General features: G+C 43.5%; 1 protein-coding gene across 1 annotated transcript in view; it reads right to left on the bottom strand.

Annotated features, from left to right (window-relative positions):
* Positions 1 to 24,964, bottom strand: part of NEK10 (NIMA related kinase 10) — a 299,100-nt gene that overhangs the window by 254,557 nt on the left and 19,579 nt on the right. The window contains exons 5-8 of the mRNA XM_007456721.1: positions 13,400 to 13,484; positions 4,036 to 4,077; positions 2,553 to 2,631; positions 1,530 to 1,597 (exon numbers count right to left, since the gene is read on the bottom strand). Coding sequence (XP_007456783.1) covers positions 1,530 to 1,597; positions 2,553 to 2,631; positions 4,036 to 4,077; positions 13,400 to 13,484 — 274 coding nt within the window. The remainder of the gene's footprint in view (positions 1 to 1,529; positions 1,598 to 2,552; positions 2,632 to 4,035; positions 4,078 to 13,399; positions 13,485 to 24,964) is intronic.

The raw sequence follows: 24,964 nt of genomic DNA, 5'->3' as shown, positions 1-24,964 counted from the left end.
AAAAAAAAAAAAAAAAAAAAATTAAAAATTTGTTAAACATTCACGATCAGTTCTTAAGGGGCAGGCATCCACCCCCTCCTCAGACGAGCTCCTTGTAAACATTCCTTGCCCAGGACAGGAAGCAAAGGGACCAAGATACATGGCCCTCTACTTCCAAGTGCCCATGCTGTCTGCTCTCTGTCTTCTGGTAGCGACCAGTCACTGAGCACTCATTCTGAGTTGGGCATTGGCATTGTGGCAGGCACTTTCCAAATTATGAAAGTACTTTTTCAACAAAGTGTTGAAGACTGTCTTTTTTTCCCAAACTAAGCAAGATATGTTAACACTACCAGACAATCCATTTGCCTCTCAAATTTCTGAGTAACATCACTGAGTTGGGAGTCGTCTATATCTTATCAGTCACCTTCTCGGGATTCCCATTACTACAAATTTACGTATTTTCCCTCTACATTTTTAGAACTCAGGGTCCCCCAAAGCACACACCAAAACATACTTCAGACCAGAGCTGTGACCTGTATAACAACTACTAGGCTGATTTTGGGTTTCTATTACGTGGGTTTTTCCCCTTTATGATCTTATGCATTTTCTATGGAGCTATTATTATCTTTGTTTCTCAGATCCCTTCCTCTTTTTCTTTTCTCACTTTTTCCTTTCTGTCTTCTAACATAATGTTTCCCAAAATGCAGTCACTGATATATCATTTCACAATTTTTGCCATGTCCACCCTTAACACCTTAATCCTACTCAAAAATGTTCTTCAAATTCTAAGTGATATCAGTGAAATATATAGCTATTGAAATAAAAAATGTTGAACTGTATTATCACTAAGAATCCCCCCCCCCCCATACAATGAGCAGCACGTGCTAACACATTTTAGGCAACTTTGCTCTAATATATGCTGGAAAGTGGATTCCTGGGATATAAAAACTCAACAAATTATTGAAACCTGGCTCTAGGCAGCTACCAGCTAAATAGTTTTGCTGTAAATATAAATGTAGTCTGTTTTGATTAAACCTGCATTCATTCATCTTGAAATATGTATTTGACCCATAGGCTTATAATACTAAACCATCTTATTATGAATTTAAACCATATGAAATTGACCTACACACCAGGGTAATTTCACATGGTTCAAACTAATATAACCTCGTGTGCCAAATGGAATGTATTTATATGTATACATACATATATATATATATATATATATATATTTGTAAACACACACCTAGGGTCAGTTTATATATAGTCAAGGTCTTACAAGCAACATTTAAATTAAGCAATAAACTTAGTTGATTAAGCAATAAAGAATTAAATGACATAGAAAAAAGAAAAAAGTTTCAGAAAACCTTTATTTGCTGTTTCTATATTAACTCCGTAAGCGGGTTAGCAGAGATTGGCAAAATTTTAGGCTAGGTTAGCAGGCTTGAGAATTATAATTACACGTGGCTTGACCACAAGGGCTCTGGACTCTAGCATGTGAACCACCACCATATGAAGCTGAAGCAGGAACTCGTTCTGGGACCACTCACCTTGTGGGCTCTGCTTGTGGTGACCCATTCTCTTTGGTCTTTGACAGCAGCAAGTTTTTGAAAAATATCTATAAAGGAATGGAATATCTCAATGAGGGATTTGAAGCTTAAAGGGGGTCAGTGCTCATAGAGCCTCAGGTCTCAAGTACCGATGGGCAAGCAAAGGAAGGACAAATGGGAACACAGGCCACACAAAAAGGACAATGGAGGGAGGAGGGACAGGGTTGATTTTTTTTACTTCAAGAATCACGTTTCAAGCTCAACTAGTATTTATTAAATATTACTACTATAATAATAAAATTTGGAGATAGCAAGAAAATTAAACCTTCCCTTCCACTTAAAGTTGAATGAGTTCCTTAATATCATTACAAGTTCAAAGTGAAACCTATTCTTCAAAGATCGTCCCCATAAAGATTTCATATGATGGACTTAGCAAGGTTCCTCAGTGGAGGGGAATGGCTGGCCTCACAGAACCTTCCTGGTGCTGAGGCTCACCACAGATTCCTCTCTCTCTGGAATTGAGAATTAAGGTCCTGTCCTGTGCACACAAAGAAAGTGGGCTCACTTCCACGAGAGCAGGAGGGCGCACTCATCAAATCCAGAGAGCACAGAAGGTGGGCTGGGAAGAGCTTCCAAAAAGAGAAGCTTTGGAAGTGGGTATTGTTATTACCCCAATCTTATAGATTAAAAATGAATAGTCTCTGACATTTTAATAGAAATCGAAGGAGACAAAAAATATTTTTACCAAAATTTGCTTTTATGGAAGGAAGTCTCTCTTGCACTAAATAAACTAAGCTTGTGCTCAATGAAAATCTTTTAAAACATGAAATCGGGTTTTTCAAGGTAAGAACTGTGATCTAAAAATCTCCCCTCTGGGTACATTTTGCCACTGAGCATAACAGCTGGCATGGACTCTCAAGCCCATAGCTGTGTGGGGACCCTCGTGAGTATTCAAAGCGTCCCCCCTTCCCTGCTGCAAATGCCATGCCCGGAAGGCCAGCTGCGTCCCGGGACCGCGCTTACACGTCATGTTGACCAGCTTGTCCATGCTGTGCTGCGCCTCCCCGGAGCCGAAGTACCCGTGGGCCACGATCTCCATGTACTGCGGCGGGGGGAGGGGGAGACCGACAGGCGAATCAGAGGGGAGGACGCTCAAGCACACAGCAGGAGAGGGGAAAGGTTGTGCACTTCTGAAAATGAGCTGTAGGTGGCACAACAGGCTCACCAAACAATACTTGGTGCCCCTGGGCCTGCTTCACTCAAGGGCAGAAGTGGGTGGGTTTCTGGGTTCTTGGCTTCTGTGGAACGCCCCAAAGTGGAGAGAGGGACCTGGAAAGATTGTTTAAACTCTCAAAAGTCCCAAGATGACTCCTAACAGAATAAATTTGTGTTGCAATTTAGCATCCAAATATAAGATACAAATAAGATGCAATAATATAGTACACAGAATTTTAATTCTTCAATGTAACTTTTCAGCAGAATTTTAATAACACACTGCATATATTTTATCGACCTTATGTTTTATAATATCCTAAATTATATCTAATCAGCATACAAGCAGATAGCAATAATTAGAATGAAATGTATGGGGTAGTCTAATAATCCCTCACTGTGGATGACTGATTGTAATAAGTTCAGAGAAACACACATAAATTTCTGACATTTTAATGAAAGTAAAATGGATAAAAAGATCTGTTACAATATAATTTTATTAAAGATTATTTCATTAAATGAGCTAAACCTCTAGCCAATTAAAATTTTTCTTAAAAATAAAAACAAGATATATTTTATCAATTTCCCAAGAATAAAAAAATAATAAAATAGATTTAATATTAAATTGCCATTAAAAGTAATCATCCATTAATAACTCAGAATGAGTTTGTAGGGCCACGGGTTTATTATGAAAATTATTCTTTCCATACATGGTATAGATTTCAGGAGAATGGGCTGTTTCAACTGTTTCCATGCCTGGAAATTTTGTTTGATTGTATTAGTAAGCCCAAACATTGGACTGTCTCAGCATATATATTCACCTCCTTGCTTTGCCTCAGTAGTTACCAAAGCAGAAAAATAAATGAAGTCAAGATCATTCCTCACATTGTCATTTATTTTTAATATTTTAGTGAGCACAGCAATTCTTTTTTGTGTGAAAAAGTTATGAACATCTTCATAACCAATATTTTCTCCCACCATTTGGTGTGCGCAATGCTGCGGCCTGGGGCCTGCCAGACAACACCTATTTATTTTCTTTCCTAACTAAAGACAGGTGACCTTTTATATTGATAGAGCTTTCTCGTTTCAACAGGCTGGGTAAAGTGAGCCCAATCAGCCAAGAGAAAATGTCATGAGTCCCTCCCTGCTCTGTGTGTATCCTGCCTCATGCTCACACTCACAACCCTGCCTGCTCCTCTCCTTGGCAAGCAGCCAAGACATCTTCTGTCACACACCTGCGTAATCTCTGCCTAAGAGAGAAAGGCAAAACCAGCCACCACAAAAAGAATCTTACCTGAGCTAGGTTTTCAATCCCACCCAAGCTATGGAGTATTTCCTGATAAAATAAAAACAACAGAACACACATGAAAGATGAGAGTGGTGGGGGGGAATGTATTTTACATGCAATCTATTTATTAAGTTATGAGTTTTAATTATTTTTGAAGGCCCACGTTCTAACATAAATATGGAAAACTTTAATGTTTGCCAGTCATACTATATTTAAGTTAAGTTAGTAATAAATATGAAAGAAAGTTGGGTTGAGATTAAGAGAATGTGAGTATGCTCAGAACTGCAGCCTGACTCCTAATTCTTTTTACTTCCTCTCATGTCATCATAAAATGTTAGAGCTGGAAAAAGCTGTTAGATATCATTCCCTTCAACACCCTCATATTACAGAGTAGGAAAACTAAGACCCAGAATGGTAAACCATTTGCCTAAGTGACAGAGCCTGGATAAGAATCCAGCATCACTGAATCCCAGGACCTTCCTCTAGGCCTCTGCCTAGTGTGGCCCATGGACCAGCAGCAAAAACATCATCTGGAGCTGATTAGAAATGCAGAATCTCCTACTCCCCCCAGACCTGCTGAATGACACTATGAATTTCAACAAGATCCCTGGGAAATTCACATGCCCAATAAAATCTGAGCAGCATTGCTCTAGTAGACTAGATGACAGGGCTTCTCCTTAAAATGATGTGGCTTATCCTAAACTAATGTAAGGATAATCATTGCAAAATGTCCTCAGATATAGGTCTTTAAAATCAATTCCCAATAACAAGGCACTGCATGAAACTTCTGAAAAGTGATTATTAAGAGAGTGCTGGGAGGCTGGAGTTGTGAAAGGAACTGGTTTGGAGCTCTCCTAACAGTTGATGCTCTCAGGTTACCCACACTGACATTTATCTTGGGGTTAATGGGTTTCAGGTGGCCCTAACCTGTGTAACTCTGTATTGACACCTCTCTCCTTACTTTCTATGCACACAAGGAAGTTATTTGAAATACAAACATTAGCCAACATTCCAACTCTGGAAAGTTCAGGGCAATGAGTACGTGACTGTGAGGGCGTGATCTCGTTCTACCCGGAAGCTGAGTGGGCAGCTGAGGAAAGGCTCAGGGGCTTAAGGCCTCCTGGGTCAAGGTTTCCTTATTCTGTGTGAAGGGAATTTGGAAGCAACATACCCTTGTTTAAATTAAGAATAAAGGTACATTTATAACGCAATTAAAAATCGTTCTATGACCACCTATTAATTTGAATTCCCATGATTGCTATTCACTTTAGAAGACCTATAATTAAAGAACGTAAGAATATTGTATACATTATCGCTAGTTATGGTGGAAATTTTATACATATAAAAATAACATTTTAAAACCACTTATATATTTTTTTAACATCTTTATTGGAGTATAATTGCTTTACAATGGTGTGTTAGTTTCTGCTTTATAACAAAGTGAATCAGTCATACATATACATATGTTCCCATATCTCTTCCCTCTTGCGTCTGCCTCCCTCCCACCCTCCCTATCCCACCCCTCTAGGTGGTCACAAAGCACCGAGCTGATCTCCCTGTGCTATGTGGCTGCTTCCCACTAGCTATCTATTTTACGTTTGGTAGTGTATATATGTCCATGCCACTCTCTCACTTTGTCACAGCTTACCCTTCCCCCTCCCCATATCCTCAAGTCCATTCTCTAGTAGGTCTGTGTCTTTATTCCTGTCTTACTTCTTGACCCATCTCCTAGAGTAATGGAGATAAAAACAAAAATAAACAAATGGGACCTAATGAAACTTCAAAGCTTTTGCACAGCAAAGGAAACCATAAACAAGACCAAAAGACAACCCTCAGAATGGGAGAAAATATTTGCAAATGAAGCAACTGACAAAGGATTAATCTCCAAAATTTACAGGCAGCTCATGCAGCTCAATAACAAAAAAACAAACAACCCAATCCAAAAATGGGCAGAAGACCTAAATAGACATTTCTCCAAAGAAGATATACAGACTGCCAACAAACACATGAAAGAATGCTCAACATCATTAATCATTAGAGAAATGCAAATCAAAACTACAATGAGATATCACCTCACACCGGTCAGAATGGCCATCATCAAAAAATCTAGAAACAATAAATGTTGAAGACGGTGTGGAGAAAAGGGAACACTCTTGCACTGCTGGTGGGAATGTGAATTGGTTCAGCCACTATGGAGAACAGTATGGAGGTTCCTTAAAAAACTACAAATAGAACTACCATATGACCCAGCAATCCCACTACTAGGTATATACCCTGAGGAAACCAGAATTCAGAAAGAGTCATGTACCAAAATGTTCGGAAAAAAATGTCATGAAGAACCTAGGGGTAAGACAGGAATAAAGACACAGACCTACTAGAGAATGGACTTGAGGATATGGGGAGGGGGAAGGGTAAGCTGTGACAAAGTGAGAGAGTGGCATGGACATATATACACTACCAAACGTAAAATAGATAGCTAGTGGGAAGCAGCCACATAGCACAGGGAGATCAGCTCGGTGCTTTGTGACCACCTAGAGGGGTGGGATAGGGAGGGTGGGAGGGAGGGAGATGCAAGAGGGAAGAGATATGGGAACATATGTATATGTATAACTGATTCACTTGGTTATAAAGCAGAAACTAACACACCACTGTAAAGCAATTACACTCCAATAAAGATGTTTAAAAAAAAAAAGTTCATTGCAGCTCTATTTACAATAGCCAGGACATGGAAGCAACCTAAGTGTTCATCATCAGATCAATGGATAAAGAAGATGTGGCACATATATACAATGGAATATTACTCAGCCATAAAAAGACACATATTTTTTCAACAAATATTTTTTTTTCATTCCTGTTAGGTAAGATCCCTGGGTTAGGCTCTGAAGGGGGCACAAATATAAAGATGACAGAAGCTGACTTCACTGAGCTGCAAGCAAGCATAAGGCAGATATACAAATAACTGGAATTTAAGATAGAATTTGGTAAGCGTTATAAGAAAGTTATACATGAGGTGCTGTGATGCTGCAGAGGAGGGACATATAATAGCCTGCTGAGAGGACTAAGGAAAACTTTGTAAGGGTGGTAGCCTCTGAATGGGCTTAGAAGGATGGATAGATGTGCTGAGAAGACATGGGGGGAGAGGAGGAAATAAAGGGGATTCCAAGCAAAGAAAACAAAGAGGCTCAAAGGTGCATAGAAGTTGCGTAGAAAGAACATCAAGATGTTCTATTACTGTGAAAAGCACCTCCCTAACACCATGAAGGGAATCTTTGCGAATAATGTTAGAAAAATAGGGTGAGATAAACTGGACATGTCCATTCAGACTTGGACATGAGCCTGAATTTGAACTTTGCCATTCGGGCCTGATGAAAAGGTGCGAACAAGGGCCAATCAGAATCAGCCATGAGCACATCGTCCCTCTAGTCTTAGAATGAACTGGAGAGGCAGGGGCGTGGAGGGAAGCCCTGTGGGTTGGCAGGGGCAGCGAGAAGGGAGTGGACAGGTGGGCTGTCTTGGCAGTGGTGTGACCAACTGGATGTGAAAGGGCCGAGGGCAGGAAGGGAGTGCAGGAGGCATCTCTGTCTGCGAGCCAGAGTGACCGGGGTCAAGGACACGATGAACCCGGGAAGGGGAGAATAGGCTGGGTCGACAAGGAGACTGAATCTGGACATGCTGAGTTGCTGGTGGTGTATCCAAGTGACAAAAAAACAACAGGTTGGGGAAAAATGAGGCCAGGGCAGAAGACTGAAATCTGGCATCGCTGACATAAAGGAAATTTAAATTTGAAGCTTGGGAGGGAGAAGACACCAGGGAGAGAATAATGGTTAAATGATTGGTCATGGTCATCTTTAAATGTTTACCTTGACAAAAATATATCTATCCAACAATCAGTGTTAACAATATGCAACTAAGCCCATGTTTCCCAAACTCTCTCCTGGGAATAATCATTTTATTCTGTGCAGTGGGTGGTACTAGGTATTCTTAAAAAAAAAAAAAATTTCATGATCAAATGGTAGGTTAAACAGAATGTAACAAATTATTTTATCGTAGATTAAAACTCCTCAGTAAAATTAAAAACTCCTCAGAGCTTTAATATGCTGCCGTGCACTGTAAGTCTCTAGTGGGAGAACCCGTGTGCAGCTTTCTTACATATCACCGGGCAGAGCACATTTCTTTTCACAGAATACTGACCAAGTCCTGTGGAGCGCCGTGAGAGAAACGCTGCTATAAAGTACAATAAGGGGAAAATGCATTCAAGCAGTTATGCCTCCATTTGTTACACAAACACTTTCCCCGAGGCCTGAGGCCCCGACAGAGACTGGAGCGCTGTGGGGACACGCCTGCTCTAACCTGCCCCCGTCTATGGGAGAGAAGACCATGAGGCACTCACACCCCTGGGCTCAGCAGTCCTGGTTACTGATCTGAAAAGCAAACAGGACTGCATGCCCTTCCCCACCTCAGCCCTCCTCCCTGGCACGGGCTGGAGGCTCATGGGACTGGGCTCTGGACTTCTGAAACTAATGGCCTGGAGAAAGTCCCCATCAATCTGAACTTCAGTTCAATGAGCCACATGTGAACAAATGTCCTTGCTCTACCCGTTCCCAGAATTTTTCTCTTTTTAAAAAAGTGATACAATAACATAATACTGATAAAAACTATATAGAACAATGGAGCACCCTGCAACACCAGTCCAGCACGATGTCACTGCGGCCCAGAGCATCGGGGCCCTTAGACACGCTCCCCTGGGCCTCTCGGCCAGCAGAGCAGTGAGCTCTGAGTGCTGCGCCCTGACCCACCACCCATGCCTCTGCCATCAGGGTTCCACACCTCTCATCCCTCCGTCTCAGTTGAAGGCCCCCCTATGCCCTGGCCTTTACTTATCTTTCCAGGTGTATTAGTAACCACTCTTCTAAAAGTCTCGTAGGGGGTGAGGAGAAGCTTCCTGCCTTGGAGTCTGGAGGAAAGGTGGTGCCATTGACAGAATCAGGAGCTGATTCTGCAGGTTGGAGGAGAGGGAGGACGAAGAGGACCCTGTGCAGTTACTGAGGTTCCTGTGCATATCAGGCTCTCTAACTCTTTGGCATTTGTATGCCTTTACACACTTAGAAATTGCTGAGAACCCCAAAGAGCTTCTGTTTATGTGGGTTCTATCTATTTATATATACCATATTAGACATTAAAAGTGAGGAATTTTTAAAACACAAGAGCACACAAGCATATGTTCTGTCATTACACATCCTGTAGCCTTTACAAAGCTCCACTGCACACTTGTAAGAGAGTGAGAGTGAAAAGGCAAATAACACTGTAGCATCACTTTTAAGATATTATTGACCTTGGGGGACCCCTGGAAGAGTTTCAGGGATCGATGATGGTCCCCAGATCACACTTGAGAACCACTGTGCTACTGTGTCATCAGGATTGCTGCCCAACATATACCTGGAAATTTGGGACTTAAATGAATGGAAAAGTCTGAGGCTGGAGATATGTGCTTGTGAGCAAAGAACAACAACAACAAAATGATAGTTGAAGCCAAGAGCTCGGAAGATAGGGGAGAAGATGACAAAGAAAATAACTTTGGGGAAGGTTAACATTTAGGAAGGCAGAATTTTAGAAAGGAGCAAGTAAATAATACAGAAGAAAGAAAAAGAAAAAATGATGAGTAAGAGCTAGAGGTTCTCAGGATCAGTGACGGCAAACAGAAAATGTGGCAAAGGGTATGGGTTGCTAAAGAAAGCCTGGGAGTGCAAGGGCAGTGGGGAGAAGGCCATGCAGCTCCACTCTCCTTTTATTGTTGTAGCTGATGTAAATGTAGCTTAGGGGCTTTTAAGAATTTTTCTTAGGACTTTCCTGGTGGCGCAGTGGTTAAGAATCCGCCTGCCAATGCAGGGGACACAGGTTCAAGCCCTGGTCTGGGAAGATCCCACATGCCGTGGAGCAACTAAGCCCGTGCGTCACAACTACTGAGCCTGCGCTCTAGAGCCTGTGAGCCACAACTACTAAGCCCACGTGCCACAACTACTGAAGTCCGCACACCTAGAGCCTGTGCTCCACAACAAGAGAAGCCACTGCAATGAGAAGCCTGAGCATGGCAACAAAGAGTAGCCCCCGGTCACCGCAACTAGAGAAAGCCCGTGTGCAGCAATGAAGACCCAACACAGCCAAAAATAAATAAATAAATAAATTTAACAAAAAAAAAAGGATTTTCCCTTTATCCTTGATAAGCAATGTGTTATGACAGCTTACTGTAAGGAGTCCAGGTGGACTTTTACCTTTATCCTGCTTGGGACTCCAACTACACTTGAAATCTCCAAACATATGTCGCCCTTTAATTATGGAAAACTAAGCAATTTATCTTTAAAAATGGCTTCTCTTTCATCCCTTCCACTCTTTTCTTGCTGGAACCTCCATTAAGCATATACTGGAGCCTCTGGGTCAAGAAATGACAACTGGATCATGGCCCACCATGATCTTCTTAAATGACTTCCAGAGAGAACCTTGTACATAATATTCAATGAAAAATTCTACAACACATCAGTTATAAAAGAAAGGGAGTGAGTTCAAGACCTATAGTCTGACCTTTCAATAAATGCAGTGATGAAGGTGAGATGAAGGCTTGAGGGGATAGCAGGTCAAGAAAAGGGCATTTTATGATAAAAGAAAACAGAAAGGGAGCCACTGACACTATAACAAAGAAAACAGATGGAAGGCTGAACCTTGGCAAGGAGGAGGGTTTTCTTCAGAAATAAGAAGGGACGCAAAGGTGCATGATAATCCGAATATTTCAAGCCACAAAGAAAATACGAACACTCCTACTGGGATGGCTTCAGTTTTGCCTGTAAAACAGGTAATGCTGTAATCTGATAAGAATGACAGGGGTAGGAGGGGTCTGGGTATGAGAAGTAGAGATGGTCTGGAACAGCCACTGTGGATCCTGCAGTACTGATTCACCAAGAGAGGAAGGGAAGGCCTCGCGAGGGCAGAGGCGTGCTGACATTTGTTGGCACAGGTTGTAGTAAACCCCAGCATTGCTATGTGACTTCGGCCAAAAATTCTTGGCAACTCAAGATGTTAAACAACTGCTCCTCTTTGTGGACAGAGTGCCAGGAGGAGAGATTCAGGGAGCACCCCCTTCTATGGAAAGACTGGAAATCAATGGGAGGTTTGGCTTCATACATGTTTTGGTCATAAAATCCCATAAGCAAAGAGGTCATGGGATTCTTTCCTTTACAGGGCAATCCAGTCAAACTTGTTCCAGCCCATCAAGAACTAGATTAAAAAAGGCAATACTTTATTTTATTTTTGTGGTACGCAGGCCTCTCACTGTTGTGGCCTCTCCCGTTGCAGAGCACAGGCTCCAGACGCACAGGCTCAGTGGCCATGGCTCACGGGCCCAGCCGCTCCGCGGCATGTGGGATCTTCCTGGACTGGGGCACGAACCCGTGTCCCCTGCATCAGCAGGCGGACTCTCAACCACTGCGCCACCAGGGAAGCCCAAGAAAGGCAATACTTTAGATGAAGATCAGCAGAGTATGACACAAGGGCCATCAATTCTCTGAGCAAACATGTCAAAGGCAAATATTTTGCTAACTTCTATAAGTCAAAAAACTAGACCTTCTGCTAACAATCCACCTTCTTCCATGAATAGTTATATTAATATTATATACACAGTGTTCTTACCCAAGCTGAGGCCTGTGGGGTGTACAGGGGGCTATTAATAATGACTTGCGGACAAGGAGCTCATGGGGGTGACCCAGGCAAAGTGAAGCACATGGCCCACCCTCACCATGTGTGACCCACACAGCTTTTCTCAGAGGAGAAAAGGAAAATTCCCAGAAAACTGTGAGCAACCAGGACAGAAAGCCATTTGAAGTATGTAATATATTCAAATGACTGTGGTTGGCTAAACTAGAACAGCACAAAGACAGCTTAGAATACGGAATGAGGAAGGGAGTGACTCTTCTAAATAAAAGATTGAAGCCATCATGAATCCCAGGAGACTCAGAGCAGGCTCTGTAGCTGGCTAGTACCAGAACGCTTTTTTTTTTTAAACGCCAAGTTTGGAAAAGATGGTTATTGGGTTAATGAAATTATGATTATTCTGACTCAAATAATAATTCATCAATAAAACTGAATCCAAAATAAAAGAGCTTCAGAGTGGTCTGAGCATCCCAGTAGCTTATCAGGACAGGGCATAAAAGGAGATACTTCTTAGGAAAAAAAAACCTGTGAAAATGACTGAAGCATGTATGAATAATAAGGATAGTAAGAATGCTCTTTAGATATTTAACACAGGCAAGAAGAAACAGTAATGGTTCATAAGCAATTTGGAGGCTTCTCCAAATTGGCTGGGCAGTGGTTCTGCCTGTGTTCTCAAACTGTGGTCCCCTGACCAGCAGCATCAGCATCACCTGGGGAAAGTTGTTAGAAATGCAGATTTCCAGGCCCTCCCCAAACTTACTGAATCAGAAACTGTGGGGGCGGGTGCCAGCAATCTTTAAGTCTTCCAAGTGTTCCTGATGTACAGAAAGTTTAGGAACTTCTGCTTTATAAAAGCAGCTATCTTAGCAGCTGAGACTAGACGGAACAACTTTCACGATCCAGGTGAAGTGTTAGGTAAGCCTTTCTTTAGAGCCTCACTGCTAAAGCACTAAGTTCTTGCTAATCAAAATGTGGGCCATGAACCAGTGGCCTCAGCAGAATCGTGGGTCTCAGGATACAACTACAGAATCCACATCCGCATTTACAAGATCCCCAGGTGATTCCTCTGCACTTTAAAGTTTGAGAGACACTAAACTACGGCTGCACATTTAACTAATTAGTGAGAGGACGGGAGATTCCTGCCTGCAGGCACCTCCTCTGAGACAAGTGGGAGGCCCCTTGCTCACCTCTAACTCAGAGTCTGAGGCTGGACTCTGGGACAAGCATGTCTCTGGAGCAGCTACCAAAGCTGCAGGCCCTGGCTTTCCCACTCACTGCCCCTGGAGCCCCCTGAGGAAGCCCCCACTTGTCGCTGCTGACTTTGACCTACTGAGCTGCTTGGCATAAACATGCTCGAAGGTGCAGCCAAGTGTACACCTCTCCAAACTGACTATGGTTTAAAATGCCAGGAGATAATGCAAGCATTGACCCGAAGTTCAATCCACTTCATCCCATATGTAATAGAGTAGAAATATACAGGTGTTTTTGTCCCCATTAAATCACTTCTCTCCTATCATTTTAAATAGCAGGTGAGATACTTCCCAAATTTGGAAACTACTGAGTTGTGAGAGAGGAAAAAAAAAAGTTACCATGCTCTGCTTCAAAGAAAAGCCCACCAGGTTTTTTTTCATCTTCAAACAAGTAAAAAATATTTTTATTTTTTGCAACCAACCTGATAACATGGATCCCTCATTAGAAGTCTCAGACAAATTAATACTCTCAGAAAATGAAGAGATGGGGCTCGATCAACCCACTCTCTGAAAGAAGAAAACAAGAGAGAACATGTTTGTTCATGTTTAAAGGCCAACGTGACAGTTCATGAACAATGCAAGAAGAATAAAAAACATCTAAAGGAAGAGCATTAGTTTATCTCAAACAGTCTGCAATGGGGACTGTTATTTGATTCTTGAACACTTGACCCATTTTAATGCAAAACACATAGAAACTGTCATTGTCACTACAAAGTAGAGGTCCCCAAAATTATTTGGTTCACAGGGCCCTTACTGACTCACGGCAGCCCCTGACCAAAAGAAATAGCTAAAGGGTTCAACTTTAAAAGACTTGATACCCTGATAACTTAGTATCCATTTGAAAAAATAATACACAGACACAAAAAGAAAAGTATTTTTATTTTATTCTTAATCACGTTTACTTACTAATGGGGTGTGTGCACCTGTGGACACTAAACAACTTCTCCAGCCTTGGAATCAGATCTAACACCATTACCTCCATTCCCTCTTCCACCTGACTTTCCCAGGGCACTTGCTTTTTATCACAGTAACCACTGAAAACCCAGCTACAGAAAAGTAAGCCATCATCTAAGGGAAGGCAATACAATCTAATGTGGAAACTGTAACTACCTGAGTAGTTTGCACTGTGTCTGACAGACGTTGTGTATCATTGCTGTTTTCCTTGAAATTTAAAAATATCCCACGACACCCCTGGGGGTTCTCTGCAGCTCCCAGGGCACTTCAGCGCTCTCTGTGGGAAACATCGTGATGAAATATTTTCTTACACCTTAGATCAGTCTTCCCGGAAGCAGACTCTTCCATGAAGATTGGTGTGCGTGTGAGTGATTGAGGACATGCTCTCGGGGAGTCCACCTGGAGTGGAGAGCAGGGGGTGAGGAGTGGGGAAGCCAAGTGGGCAAGGGCCCTTCTGTGCCAGCCTCACCTCCAAGGACCCCCCACCCCCACGGAAGCAAGCACCCTGGCTTTCCTGCTCTCAAAACAGCTGTCACAGTGTGTTTGGGGGGTGCTGCAGCAGGGACGAGGGAGCAAGTTCTCAGGCACTGCTGCTCTCCGGGCCTGCGGGCAAAGTGGACTCAAAACACCAGAGCGGGGTGCCAGGGCTTAGCCGCTCATATGGACGCTGCCACCCAGTCCTCAACTGAAGCCCGAGTCACAGGGGCCACCAGCACGCCTGGGGCTCACTGCAGGCATGGCTCACTCAGTGGGTTCCAGCTCGAGGGAGCAGAGTGGTCGGCGCGGCAGCCCCGTCGCTCTGGGGTGGGGTCATTGGCACACCCAGCACCCGTCCCAGCTGCTGTGCCTCCGTGAGCAGCTTCTACTTCACTGCTCAGCTTCTCTGTGCCAATTAGAGTTAGTAGTAAAAAAAATTCAAACTGGGAAAATTTTTCAGGCTGCTCCAGTGTTGCCACTCAGGCTGCAGAGCGTGAACACCGCGAAGGGCCTTTCGTGGCACTCTGTGAGGATGCTTCTGCCCAAGAACCTGTAGGAACAGAGCCCAGGCTGAGGCCGGGACCCACGGCTTCCTGAGTCTCAGCTGACAGCACGTCTGAAACTGAATTCATGCCCCGCTGCCCCACACACACAAACACACCTCACCCCTCCAGGCCTCCAGTTGATCAGACCGAAACCCTGGGTGTTTTCTCACCTCCTCTACTTCCCTCACATCTTTCATCCAATCGCTCAGCACATCCTGTCTTCTCTACCTTTAAAATATCTCCCCATTCCCACCACTTTGAGGTAGGAGGTAGATGGGCCCCTGGGCTGAGCAGCTGGAGTTGGTCAAGCAGAATAAACTGGAGCTTTGTTTTCCCTGGACACGCCAAGGACAGAGCTAGTGACAGGAGCTGAGCTCTGAGGGGGAGTAAAGAGATAAAATGACCACATCTATCACTACTGAAGTCAAGGAAACCTCCCTGACTGCACATGCGCAGGAAGGCTCCTTTGGGGTCAAAAAGGGGCGACATCATCCCATAACAGGTGCTGTCAAACCTCCGTTAGCCTCTGCTCTGGAATACATCTTGGCAAAAAGATGTGCACACATATGGGGCAGGGCAGTAGGACAGGTCAGGTGTGGGGAAAGAAGCGAGATAACTGGCCAGAGCAGAAGGAAGACCCAGAAGAACCGCCCCATATAAATGATTTAACCGCCTCTTTATTGCACTCCTCATTCAGGAGGATGCCCACACCCTTTCTCTCCAGGTGCGTACTCCTGTTTTGTTTCTGTCTAAATACACTGTTTCTCTGTGTGTTCTCCACATGTTGTGCTGGGTCTCTAATAATAAACTTTGTACCTGTTTTTGCCTCCTTGATTCATTCTTGCTTTCAAACAGGGGCAAAAGCCAGGGGAACTTTGCTTCTAGCCTCCAGCCCCTGCTGGACTAGCAGCTAAGATTCCTGGTTTTCATCCAGGCTACGCAGCTCTAATTCCTAGGCAGGGAAATAAGATCCCGCTTCAAGACCACTCACCGCTGTCTCTCCGAGATCAACTTCTCACTCCCTCATCTTCTATGACCCTGGTTCAAGCCGCCATCATCTTTTGCTTGAACTATTACAAAAGCCTCCCATCTGGCTTTCTTGCTTCCATCTTTGTCCCCAACTTCAATCTTCACACATCTGCCAAGGAGACAAACACCCTCCCCTGCCCTCCTCCAACGGTTCTCCTCTCACTCAGTCCTCACGGCCCCTGAGGCCCTACAGGACCCGGCCTCCCCACTGCCTCTCAGACCTCATTCCCCCCGCTCTCCACTGCCCCCACCCATGTTCTCTCAGACACACTGACCCTCTCATAACGTGGCTGGGCTGGGCTGGGAACCTGTGCCTTTGGTGCTTCCCATGAAGCAGCCTTCTGTGATTTTTTAACACTGGAACCTTCCATACAACTATATAGATGTCCTCCGATATGACAGGAGGCCAGTCACATGCAGTTGTTCTAACCAAAGTGTATGTCAAGGTGCAGAAGCCACCAACACAGCACAGCCTGGACTCCTGAGGTGAGGAAGGGGGTCTGAGCACTGCTGAGCACTGGACCTACCTGCATCACCTGCGGAAGTTAGTCCCTGCCAGGTGACACGTCTTACACTGCCCTCCAAACTAGTCCAACAGTGGCACTGGGCGCAAATGTTAACAAAAATCTAAAACAAAATGTGTCTGCTATTTCATACATAGCCAAGAAAAACAGAGAAAGATAATGGAAGCTACTTTGGACTAGAATCCACATAATTTCTCCCACCCTCTCCCACCGCCACAGCTGAGCTGGTTGTACATCCAGCAAAGTTAGGATACTTTAAAGATCTGCCCCTCAGTCAAGTGAAGCATTTACTTGAGCTGCAGTCCCAAGCCAACACTTGCATGGCTTGTCCGGTATTGATCCTTGACATTTGGTGGGAAATTCAGCTTTGACTCTTCCACAGTCCTGAGAAATTCAACTCTGTCCCAAACCTGCCCATCTCAGACCTGAGTGCATGAGACACACCCTCCTAGAAGGCAAGCCAAACATCTGTGGTTCCTGTCACTGGAGGTGTCACCCCCAGCCCAGCCCCCTTACACTCCGCCCCAAGCCACTCACTGTTTCTTCCATCTACTAACTTAGCTCATGGGAAGGAAGTTGGAAATATGCTTTTCTCATAGCCTTATATTCCCAAGGATGTTTGACTGCTTCTTATAAATTAGAGCCCCCAGCAGAGGCCTGGCTCTGCAGATAGAGGTTGAGCAAGATGTCCCAAGAACATCACTGGCTGCGAGTCACTCCTCCTGCCATCACGACAAGGCTCCTGGCAAGAGCTGCCTGCCACAGCCACCAGCAACATCACAGCCCTCCTATAGCCAGGGCACCATGACAGTGACACCTCTGCTATGGAGGCAAAGCTCAGTTTCTTCTGAAAATAAAGGCAGGACTCAACCCATCTAAGGCCTGCAGCCAGGCAGAATTATCCAAGGCCACAGTGGGAAGCTGCACTATATTTCATCTTAAGTTCCTTGTACTGGGAAAAATAATGCAAATTTGAAGTACATTTTGAATTTAAAACAGTCACCTCTGGGAACACTTGTAAGGATGTGGTTGTTCTGAGGCTCCTATTAGAGAGAGAATACCTTTAATCTCATAAGTAGAGGGATGGCGCATGACTAGTTTCCCTTCCAGGTGCTGGGGTCAGCTAAAGATAGAGTGTAGCCTGCAGTGCAGTGCAGACACTATATCCCAAAGATCTAACAGAAATAATGATCCAGTTGCAACAGCTGCTGGTAACCTCCCGAGGTTTAATGCTGGCTGCTCTTCATTATTTAAGAGGAGAAGCCATGGGACATATTGAGAGATGACTCACACTACAAATATGTGTGTACTGAAATTTTTCCTGTTAAGAATATACAATCTTCATGAGGAAAGTCCATGGCCTTTCGAATGTTTTTTACATTAAATATGAGAAGGTTTTTTTGTTCTGTTTCTTCTCCCCTCTAAAAAAAAAAAAGAAAAGAAAAAGAATTCTGGAACGGTTTTTGTTTTGTTTTTACCATAAAAGGAGTGCAAACAAATGAAGAGTTCCAGAAAAGTCTCAAAGTTCTGTCCCAAGCAAATGGCATTTTTTTGTTCTACAATTTAGGAACTGTGGCCCAAAGCTATTAATATTTCTATGTGATTCTGGCCTGTTGTAAATGTAAATAGAATTCCTGGTGTCTGGGTCCTGCAAGGCCTCCCTTCTGAGCGCTGACCTCTGAGGAGCAGTTGTTCCCTCCATGGCTTCCAGCCCTCAACCTGCTCCCTCACCCAAGGACCTGGCTCACTGGCTGGAGCTCTGCTGTTCATGGGGAATGGCATGTTCTGTAAGGTGATATAGAGCTCTGTTTGCCAAGAGTCGGGGGACTAGGAAACACACTGAGTCTAGCGTAAGCAGAGGATTACAGAGAATAATAATGACAGACTCTAAAGATGGCTGCCTTTGTTTGACTGAGGAGGAGCCAGGTGATGGGTCCAAGAGCACGCACAGGTAGCAGAGCTGGGCCCTGACTCCCAGGCCAGGGCTCCTGCATCCCCCACCTCCACCCGGCACAGAAAGGGACTCTTAGATACGTCTACTGCAGGGGCAGGCATGCTCTGCACAGTGGTGAGGGGTCTCCTGAGGTAGCTCTGAAAACCTTGTCTGTCGGCAAAGACAGTGTTTCCCTGGAGGCTGTGTTCCAATAGAGTAGCTGCACAGCAGCAGATTCATGACCAGGCAAATATTTATCCCCTCTTGTGACTCAACTTTTGCCACTGCTTTCACAGGACTATTACCACATGGCAGTATGACCAGGCCCCACGGCCTTTGTCCACGACCACCTGCCACATCGCTTTCGGCATCAGATGCCATTTTCTGCTATCAGTATAAAAAAAGAGAAGGAAAAATGGTACCACCAGAGACATAGCATTTGAAAAGAGAAAGGGTAGTTGGGGTTTCACCTTCCCATGAAGTCAAAGAAACCAGTATGTGATGTGAGAGTCACAAAGCTGCAGGACTGAGCACTGAGAGTCACACGGTCTGGGGTTAGCTCCATCCAGGGGCTGATGCAAATGCCAGAGGTCACAACCTCAGCTGGCTCTCACCCAGAAAAAGCAGCATCTTCAGAGGAGGTGTTATCTAGATTGCCCTTTTCATTAACGCACAAAACAACCACCACCAAAAAACTACCACCTTTTGCTAAAAATTTAAAAGTGGAGAAATTCAAACCTGTTTCAGTATAAATATTACCTCAAATTCATACGACAGAGCCCTATTTTTTTGGATAGTTGTAAAAGCAAAATTCACATCAAAATAGACATGTAAAACTTAAAAGGAATAAGAAAACGTGAAGAAATGAATTATAAATGAGTATTCAAGGAATATTTACTGACTTGTTCCACTATTCTTAATGGGTAGTGTCATCCATTAAACCTGGCCCAGAAGAGACACCCAGTCAGAGGTCCATCCAATTCATCATGTTGGTCCCAAAAGTCAGTCAGATATTGAGTAGAAAGGACTGTTCTAGCTGTTTCTTCTCCAGGGCTGGTGAAAGTTTCAGAGATTGAATGCTTTCAGATATTTGCTGATCACCTACTGGGAGCCAGGCACTGTTACATGCCCAGGACTATAGCCTGGACAAAACCATGCCCTTGTGTTCACAGAGGTTCACCATTTAGAGAAAGAAGACCAATAACACACACACACAAACAAAACTGCACATCAGGTGGTGACCAGAGAAAAACAACCTTAAAGTTAAGGGTTTAGGGAGTCAGGAGAATGCTGTTTTAGTAGAGTCAGAGAAGGGTTTTCCGATACGGTTAGCATCTGAGTGAACTGAGGAGTGAGTCAAGGTCAGAACAGCGAAAGAGTTAAGTACCTAGTTCCTGAGCAGGAGTGCACTGTTTTGCGCAAGGAAGCCCTTGGGGGCTGGAACAAACTGAGCAAAGACAGCGTAACGGGAGCTGAAGTTACAGAGGTGGTAGGAGCCAGTTCTGTAGGTCTTTTGTAGAATAGGAATAGGGATTTTGGACTTTTTATTCTGGAGAGTCACAGGAAGGCTTTAAGCAGAGGACTGACATTATGTGACAGAAATTCTGAGAAGACCTGTTTGGATGTGCTCTTAGGAACACCATACCATAGGGAGTCAAGGGTCAAAGCCAGGAGCCCAGTTAGCCCACTGCAATGGTCCAAGCAAGAGACAGTGGCAGCTAGGACTAGGTTAATAGCTGGGAAAGACTAAAGTTGAGAGGAAGGCAAGTTGAGTAAGAGAAATCAAAAGTCCCATTTTTGGCATGTTAGCTTTGAGATGCCCAAAGAAGTCCACCAATCAATACGTGAAAGAAAAGACTAATTTATAGCAGGAGAGAGCTGTACTTTAGTCTCTCAAAGCAAAGCTGATAGAGGAGCTCAGGAACAGGTGGACTTTCATAAGTGGGGGTTTTGGGGGACTGATTGATTTTAGCCATGGAAAGGGGATTCCTGGAATGTGTTCCAGTTTACTCTCTGGCTCTCAGAAGCTCGTATACTGATGGGAAGTTGTCACTTATACTGATTTGGTCAGGTTTAAAACAGATTCTGGTGCTTATGTATGGCCAACAAGCAGTCCTTTCCTGGGAAGGTGGGAACATTTTAATTTCATACCTGTTGGACATCCAAGTGAATGAGTTTCACAAGAAGCAATAGTAGAAAAGAGAGAACATAATTACTCAAGTGACACTTTTCTGTGGGGCAAACCTGAAAACCAATTTTAAACATATTGGGGTGGCCAAAAGGTTTGTTCAGTTTTTTTCCGTAAGATGCCTCTAGTAGCACTTAGTTGTCTTCAACTTCATTCGAAACAATTTTGTTAGACTGTATGTGACAGCTGTCATATCAGCATGCATTGGAAAAAAGACATCAAAATTGGTGAATTTTTGTGTAGCCATTTTAATATTGAAGATGGAAGAAAAAAAGCAACATTTTCAGCATATTATGCTTTATTATTTCAAGAAAGGTAAAAACACAACTGAAACGCAAAAGAAGATTTGTGCAGTGTATACAGAAGGTGCTGTGACTGATCGGACGTGTCAAAAGTGGTTTGCGAAGTTTCGTGCTGGTGATTTGTCGTTGGACGATGCTCCACGGCTGAGTAGACCAGTTGAAGTTGATAGCAATCAAATCGAGATATTAACTGAGAACAATCAACATTTTACCACATGGGAGATACTCAAAATATCCAAATTAAGCGTTGAAAATCATTTGCACCAGCTTGGTTATGTTCATCACTTTGATGTTTGGGTTCCCCATAAGTAAAGCGAAAAAAACCTTGTTGACTGTATTTCCACATGCGATTCCCTACTTAGAAGCAATGAAAAAATTCTGTTTTTTAAACAAATTGTGATGGGTGATGAAAAGTGGATACTGTACAATAATGTGGAATGGAAGAGATCATGGGACAAGCAAAATGAACCACCACCAACCACACCAAAGGCTGGTCTTCATCCAAAGAAGGTGATGTTGTGTGTATGGTGGGATTGGAAGGGAGTCCTCTATTATGAGCTCCTTCCGGAAACCCAAACAATTAATTCCAACAAGTACTGCTCCCAATTAGGCCAACTGAAAGCAGCACTCAATGAAAAGCATCCAGAATTAGTCAACAGAAAATGCACAATCTTCCATCAGGATAACGCAAGGCCACATATTTCTTTGATGACCTGGCAAAAACTGTTACAGCTTGGCTGGGAAGTTCTGATTTAACCGCCGTATTCACAGGACATTGCACCTACAGATTTCCATTTATTTCAGTCTTTACAAAATTCTGTTAATGGAAAAAAATTTCAGTTCCCTGGAAGGCTGTAAAAGGCACTTGGAACAGTTCTTTGTTCAAAAAGATAAAAAGTTTTGGGAAGATGGAATTATGAAGTTACCTGAAAACTGGCCAGTGGAACAAAAGGGTGAATACATTGTTCAATAAACTTCTTGGTGAAAATGAAAAATGTGTCTTTTATTTTTTCTTAAAAACCAAAGGCACTTTTTGGCAAACCCAATACTTTGGCTAATAAAGAACCAGAGAATCAGCAAGGCAGAGGAGAACACAGTACCAGTCAAGGTTGTGCCTCAGCCCCTCAGTACTGGATCTCTCAAATGAGGTGGAATGGATTTTGTCTTCAGGGTCCATTCCAGCTCTAATTGGATGACACTTTTGTGTGTGCATATATACATATAGTGTGCGTGTATACACAATTTAAGTTTGGGATAAACTCTAAATAACATTTTAGGAGAAATTAACAGGTAAGAGTTAGATATTTCCTCCAAGTTAGGAATCAGCTTGAGGCCTACAAGCTTATTTTCTTCCTTTCTACATTTAACGTTGTGAAACTTAGAACAAAAGGGAGACAAAAAGACAAGATTCTAAAGGATTCTACTCTGCATAAAAGCACATACAGTTGAGGAGATTTGTTCAAGATGGCAGAGTAGAAGGACATGTGCTAACTCCCTCTTGCAAGAGCACCAGAATCACAAGTAACTGCTGAACAATCATCAACAGGAAGACACCGAAACTCACCAAAAAAGATACACCACACCCAAAGACAAAGGAGAAGCCCCAGTGAGGTGGTAGGAGGGGCACAATCACAATAAAATCATATCTCATAACCACTGGGTGGGTGACTCACAAACTGGAGAACAATTATACCACAGAAGCCTACCCAGTGGAGTGAAGGTTCTGAGCTCCACATCAGGCCTCCCAACCTCGCGGTCTGGAAACGGGAGGAGGAATTCCCAGAGAACCAGACTTTGAAGGCTGGCCAGATTTGATTGCAGGACTTCGATAGGACCAGAGGAAACAGAAATTCCACTCTTGGAGGGCACACACAAAGTAGTGTGCACATCAGGACCCAGAGGGAAGGAGGAGTGACCCCATAGGAGACTGAACCAGACCTATCTGCTAGTGTTGGAGGGTGTCCTGCAGAGGTGGGGGGTGGCTGTGCCTCAACATGGGGACAAGGACACTGGCAGCAGAAGTTCTGGGAAGCACTCCTTGGCATGAGCCCTCCCGGAGTTCACCATTAGCCACACCAAAGACCCTGTAGCCTCCAGTGATGGGTTGCCTCAGGCCAAACAACCAATAGGGAGGGAACTCAGCCCCACACAACAGCAGACAAGTGGATTAAAGTTTTACTGAGCTCTGCCCACCAGAGCAACACCCAGCTGTACCCACCACCAGTCCCTCCCATCAGGAAGCTTGCACAAGCCTCTTAGATAGCCTCATCCACCAGAGGGCAGAGAGCAGAAGCAAGAAGAACTACAATCCTGCAGCCTGTGGAATGAAAACCACATTCACAGAAAGACAGACGAAATGAAAAGGCAGAGGACTATGTACCAGATGAAGGAACAAGATAAAACCCCAGAAAAACAACTAAATGAAGTGGAGATAGACAACCTTCCAGAAAAAGAATTCAGAATAATGATACTGAAGATGATCCAGGACCTCAGAAAAAGAATGGAGGCAAAGATCAAGAAGATGCAAGAAATGTTTAACAAGGACCTAGAAGAATTAAAGAACAAACACCTAGAAGAATTAAAGAACAAACAAACAGAGATGAATACAATAACTGAAATGAATAATACAGTAGAAGGAATCAATAGCAGAATAACTTAGGCAAAAGAATGAATAAGTAACCTGGAAGACAGAATGGTAGAATTCACTGCTGTGGAACAGAATAAAGAAAAAAGAATGAAAAGAAATGAAGACAGCCTAAGAGTCCTCTGGGACAACATTAAATGCAACAACATTTGCATTATAGGGGTCCCAGAAGGAGAAGAGAGAGAGGAAGGACCTGAGAAAATATTTGAAGAGATTATAGTCGAAAACTTCCCTAACATGGGAAATAGCCACCCAAGTCCAGGAAGTGCAGACAGTCCCAGGCAGGATAAACCCAAGGAGAATCATGCCGAGACACAGACACAGAATAATCAAATTGACAAAAATTAAAGACAAAGAAAAATGATTAAAAGCAATAAGGGGGGGGCTTCCCTGGTGGCGCAGGGGACACGGGTTTGTGCCCCAGTCCGGGAAGATCCCACATGCCGTGGAGCGGCTAGGCCCGTGAGCCATGGCTGCTGAGCCTGCGCATCCGGAGCCTGTGCTCCACAACAGGAGAGGCCACAACAGTGAGAGGCCTGCGTACGGCAAAAAAAAACAAAAAGAACCCCAAAAAACTATGAAACTTAGATATATTTTATCTTACATTTAACAAAATTTAACTTATAATGCAACTCTGCCCTAATGACTAGGACAAGGCAAGAATGGTTTCTGCTGACACTTTTTGGCATATGTTTTCTGACAAAGTCATATAACATGATCCAATTTCCCCGAATTTACTTTTCACTTTTGCAGCATAAAAGAGGTTCATTTCTGCAAATATATTAGAAAGATCCATCAATCTTTTCTAATGCCCTCTCCTATTCTTTGCCATTCAAAACATGCTTTTCCGAAGTTCCATCCTGTCACCTTCCTTGTAACTTCTACAATTGTCAAGCCGTCTGATTCTGGCAGGGCCTCATCTGTCAGATCCCACCAGTTCAGCACCATCACTTTCAGTAACTTCATGGAATTCTACATTTTTAGCCAGATTCTCTAGCTCATTTCACAAATTATGTTTTATTTGTATTATGTTACAGAATCTTCACATCAGCTGGCAATCAGCAGGGAATGGACCGACAGGGGCCTCGGAGGAAGTTACACAAAAGAGATACTGGAGTAGAGGCCAATTGTATAGTAGTCAGTTAACTGGGAAATGTGTCAGCTTTGTAACAATTTTTACTTCCCTACATAACCTCATAACCCTTTGTGCTTTCCTGCACAGGCAAATGAGATGAAAAAGAAGTGGGTGTATTTTCTAATGGCAGACTCTACTGTGGACAAATGACCTTAGGGCAGAAAGAAAAGTTAGAAGATGAAAATTCATTTCCATACCCTGCCACACATCAAGATTCATTGCCATATGTAACCCAGAGTAACCTCAGGTTCAGCGC

This window comes from Lipotes vexillifer, unplaced genomic scaffold (genome assembly GCF_000442215.2).
Source record: "Lipotes vexillifer unplaced genomic scaffold, Lipotes_vexillifer_v1.1 scaffold612, whole genome shotgun sequence".
Lineage (NCBI taxonomy): Eukaryota > Metazoa > Chordata > Mammalia > Artiodactyla > Lipotidae > Lipotes > Lipotes vexillifer.
This window is presented reverse-complemented; position numbering and strand designations above follow the sequence as displayed.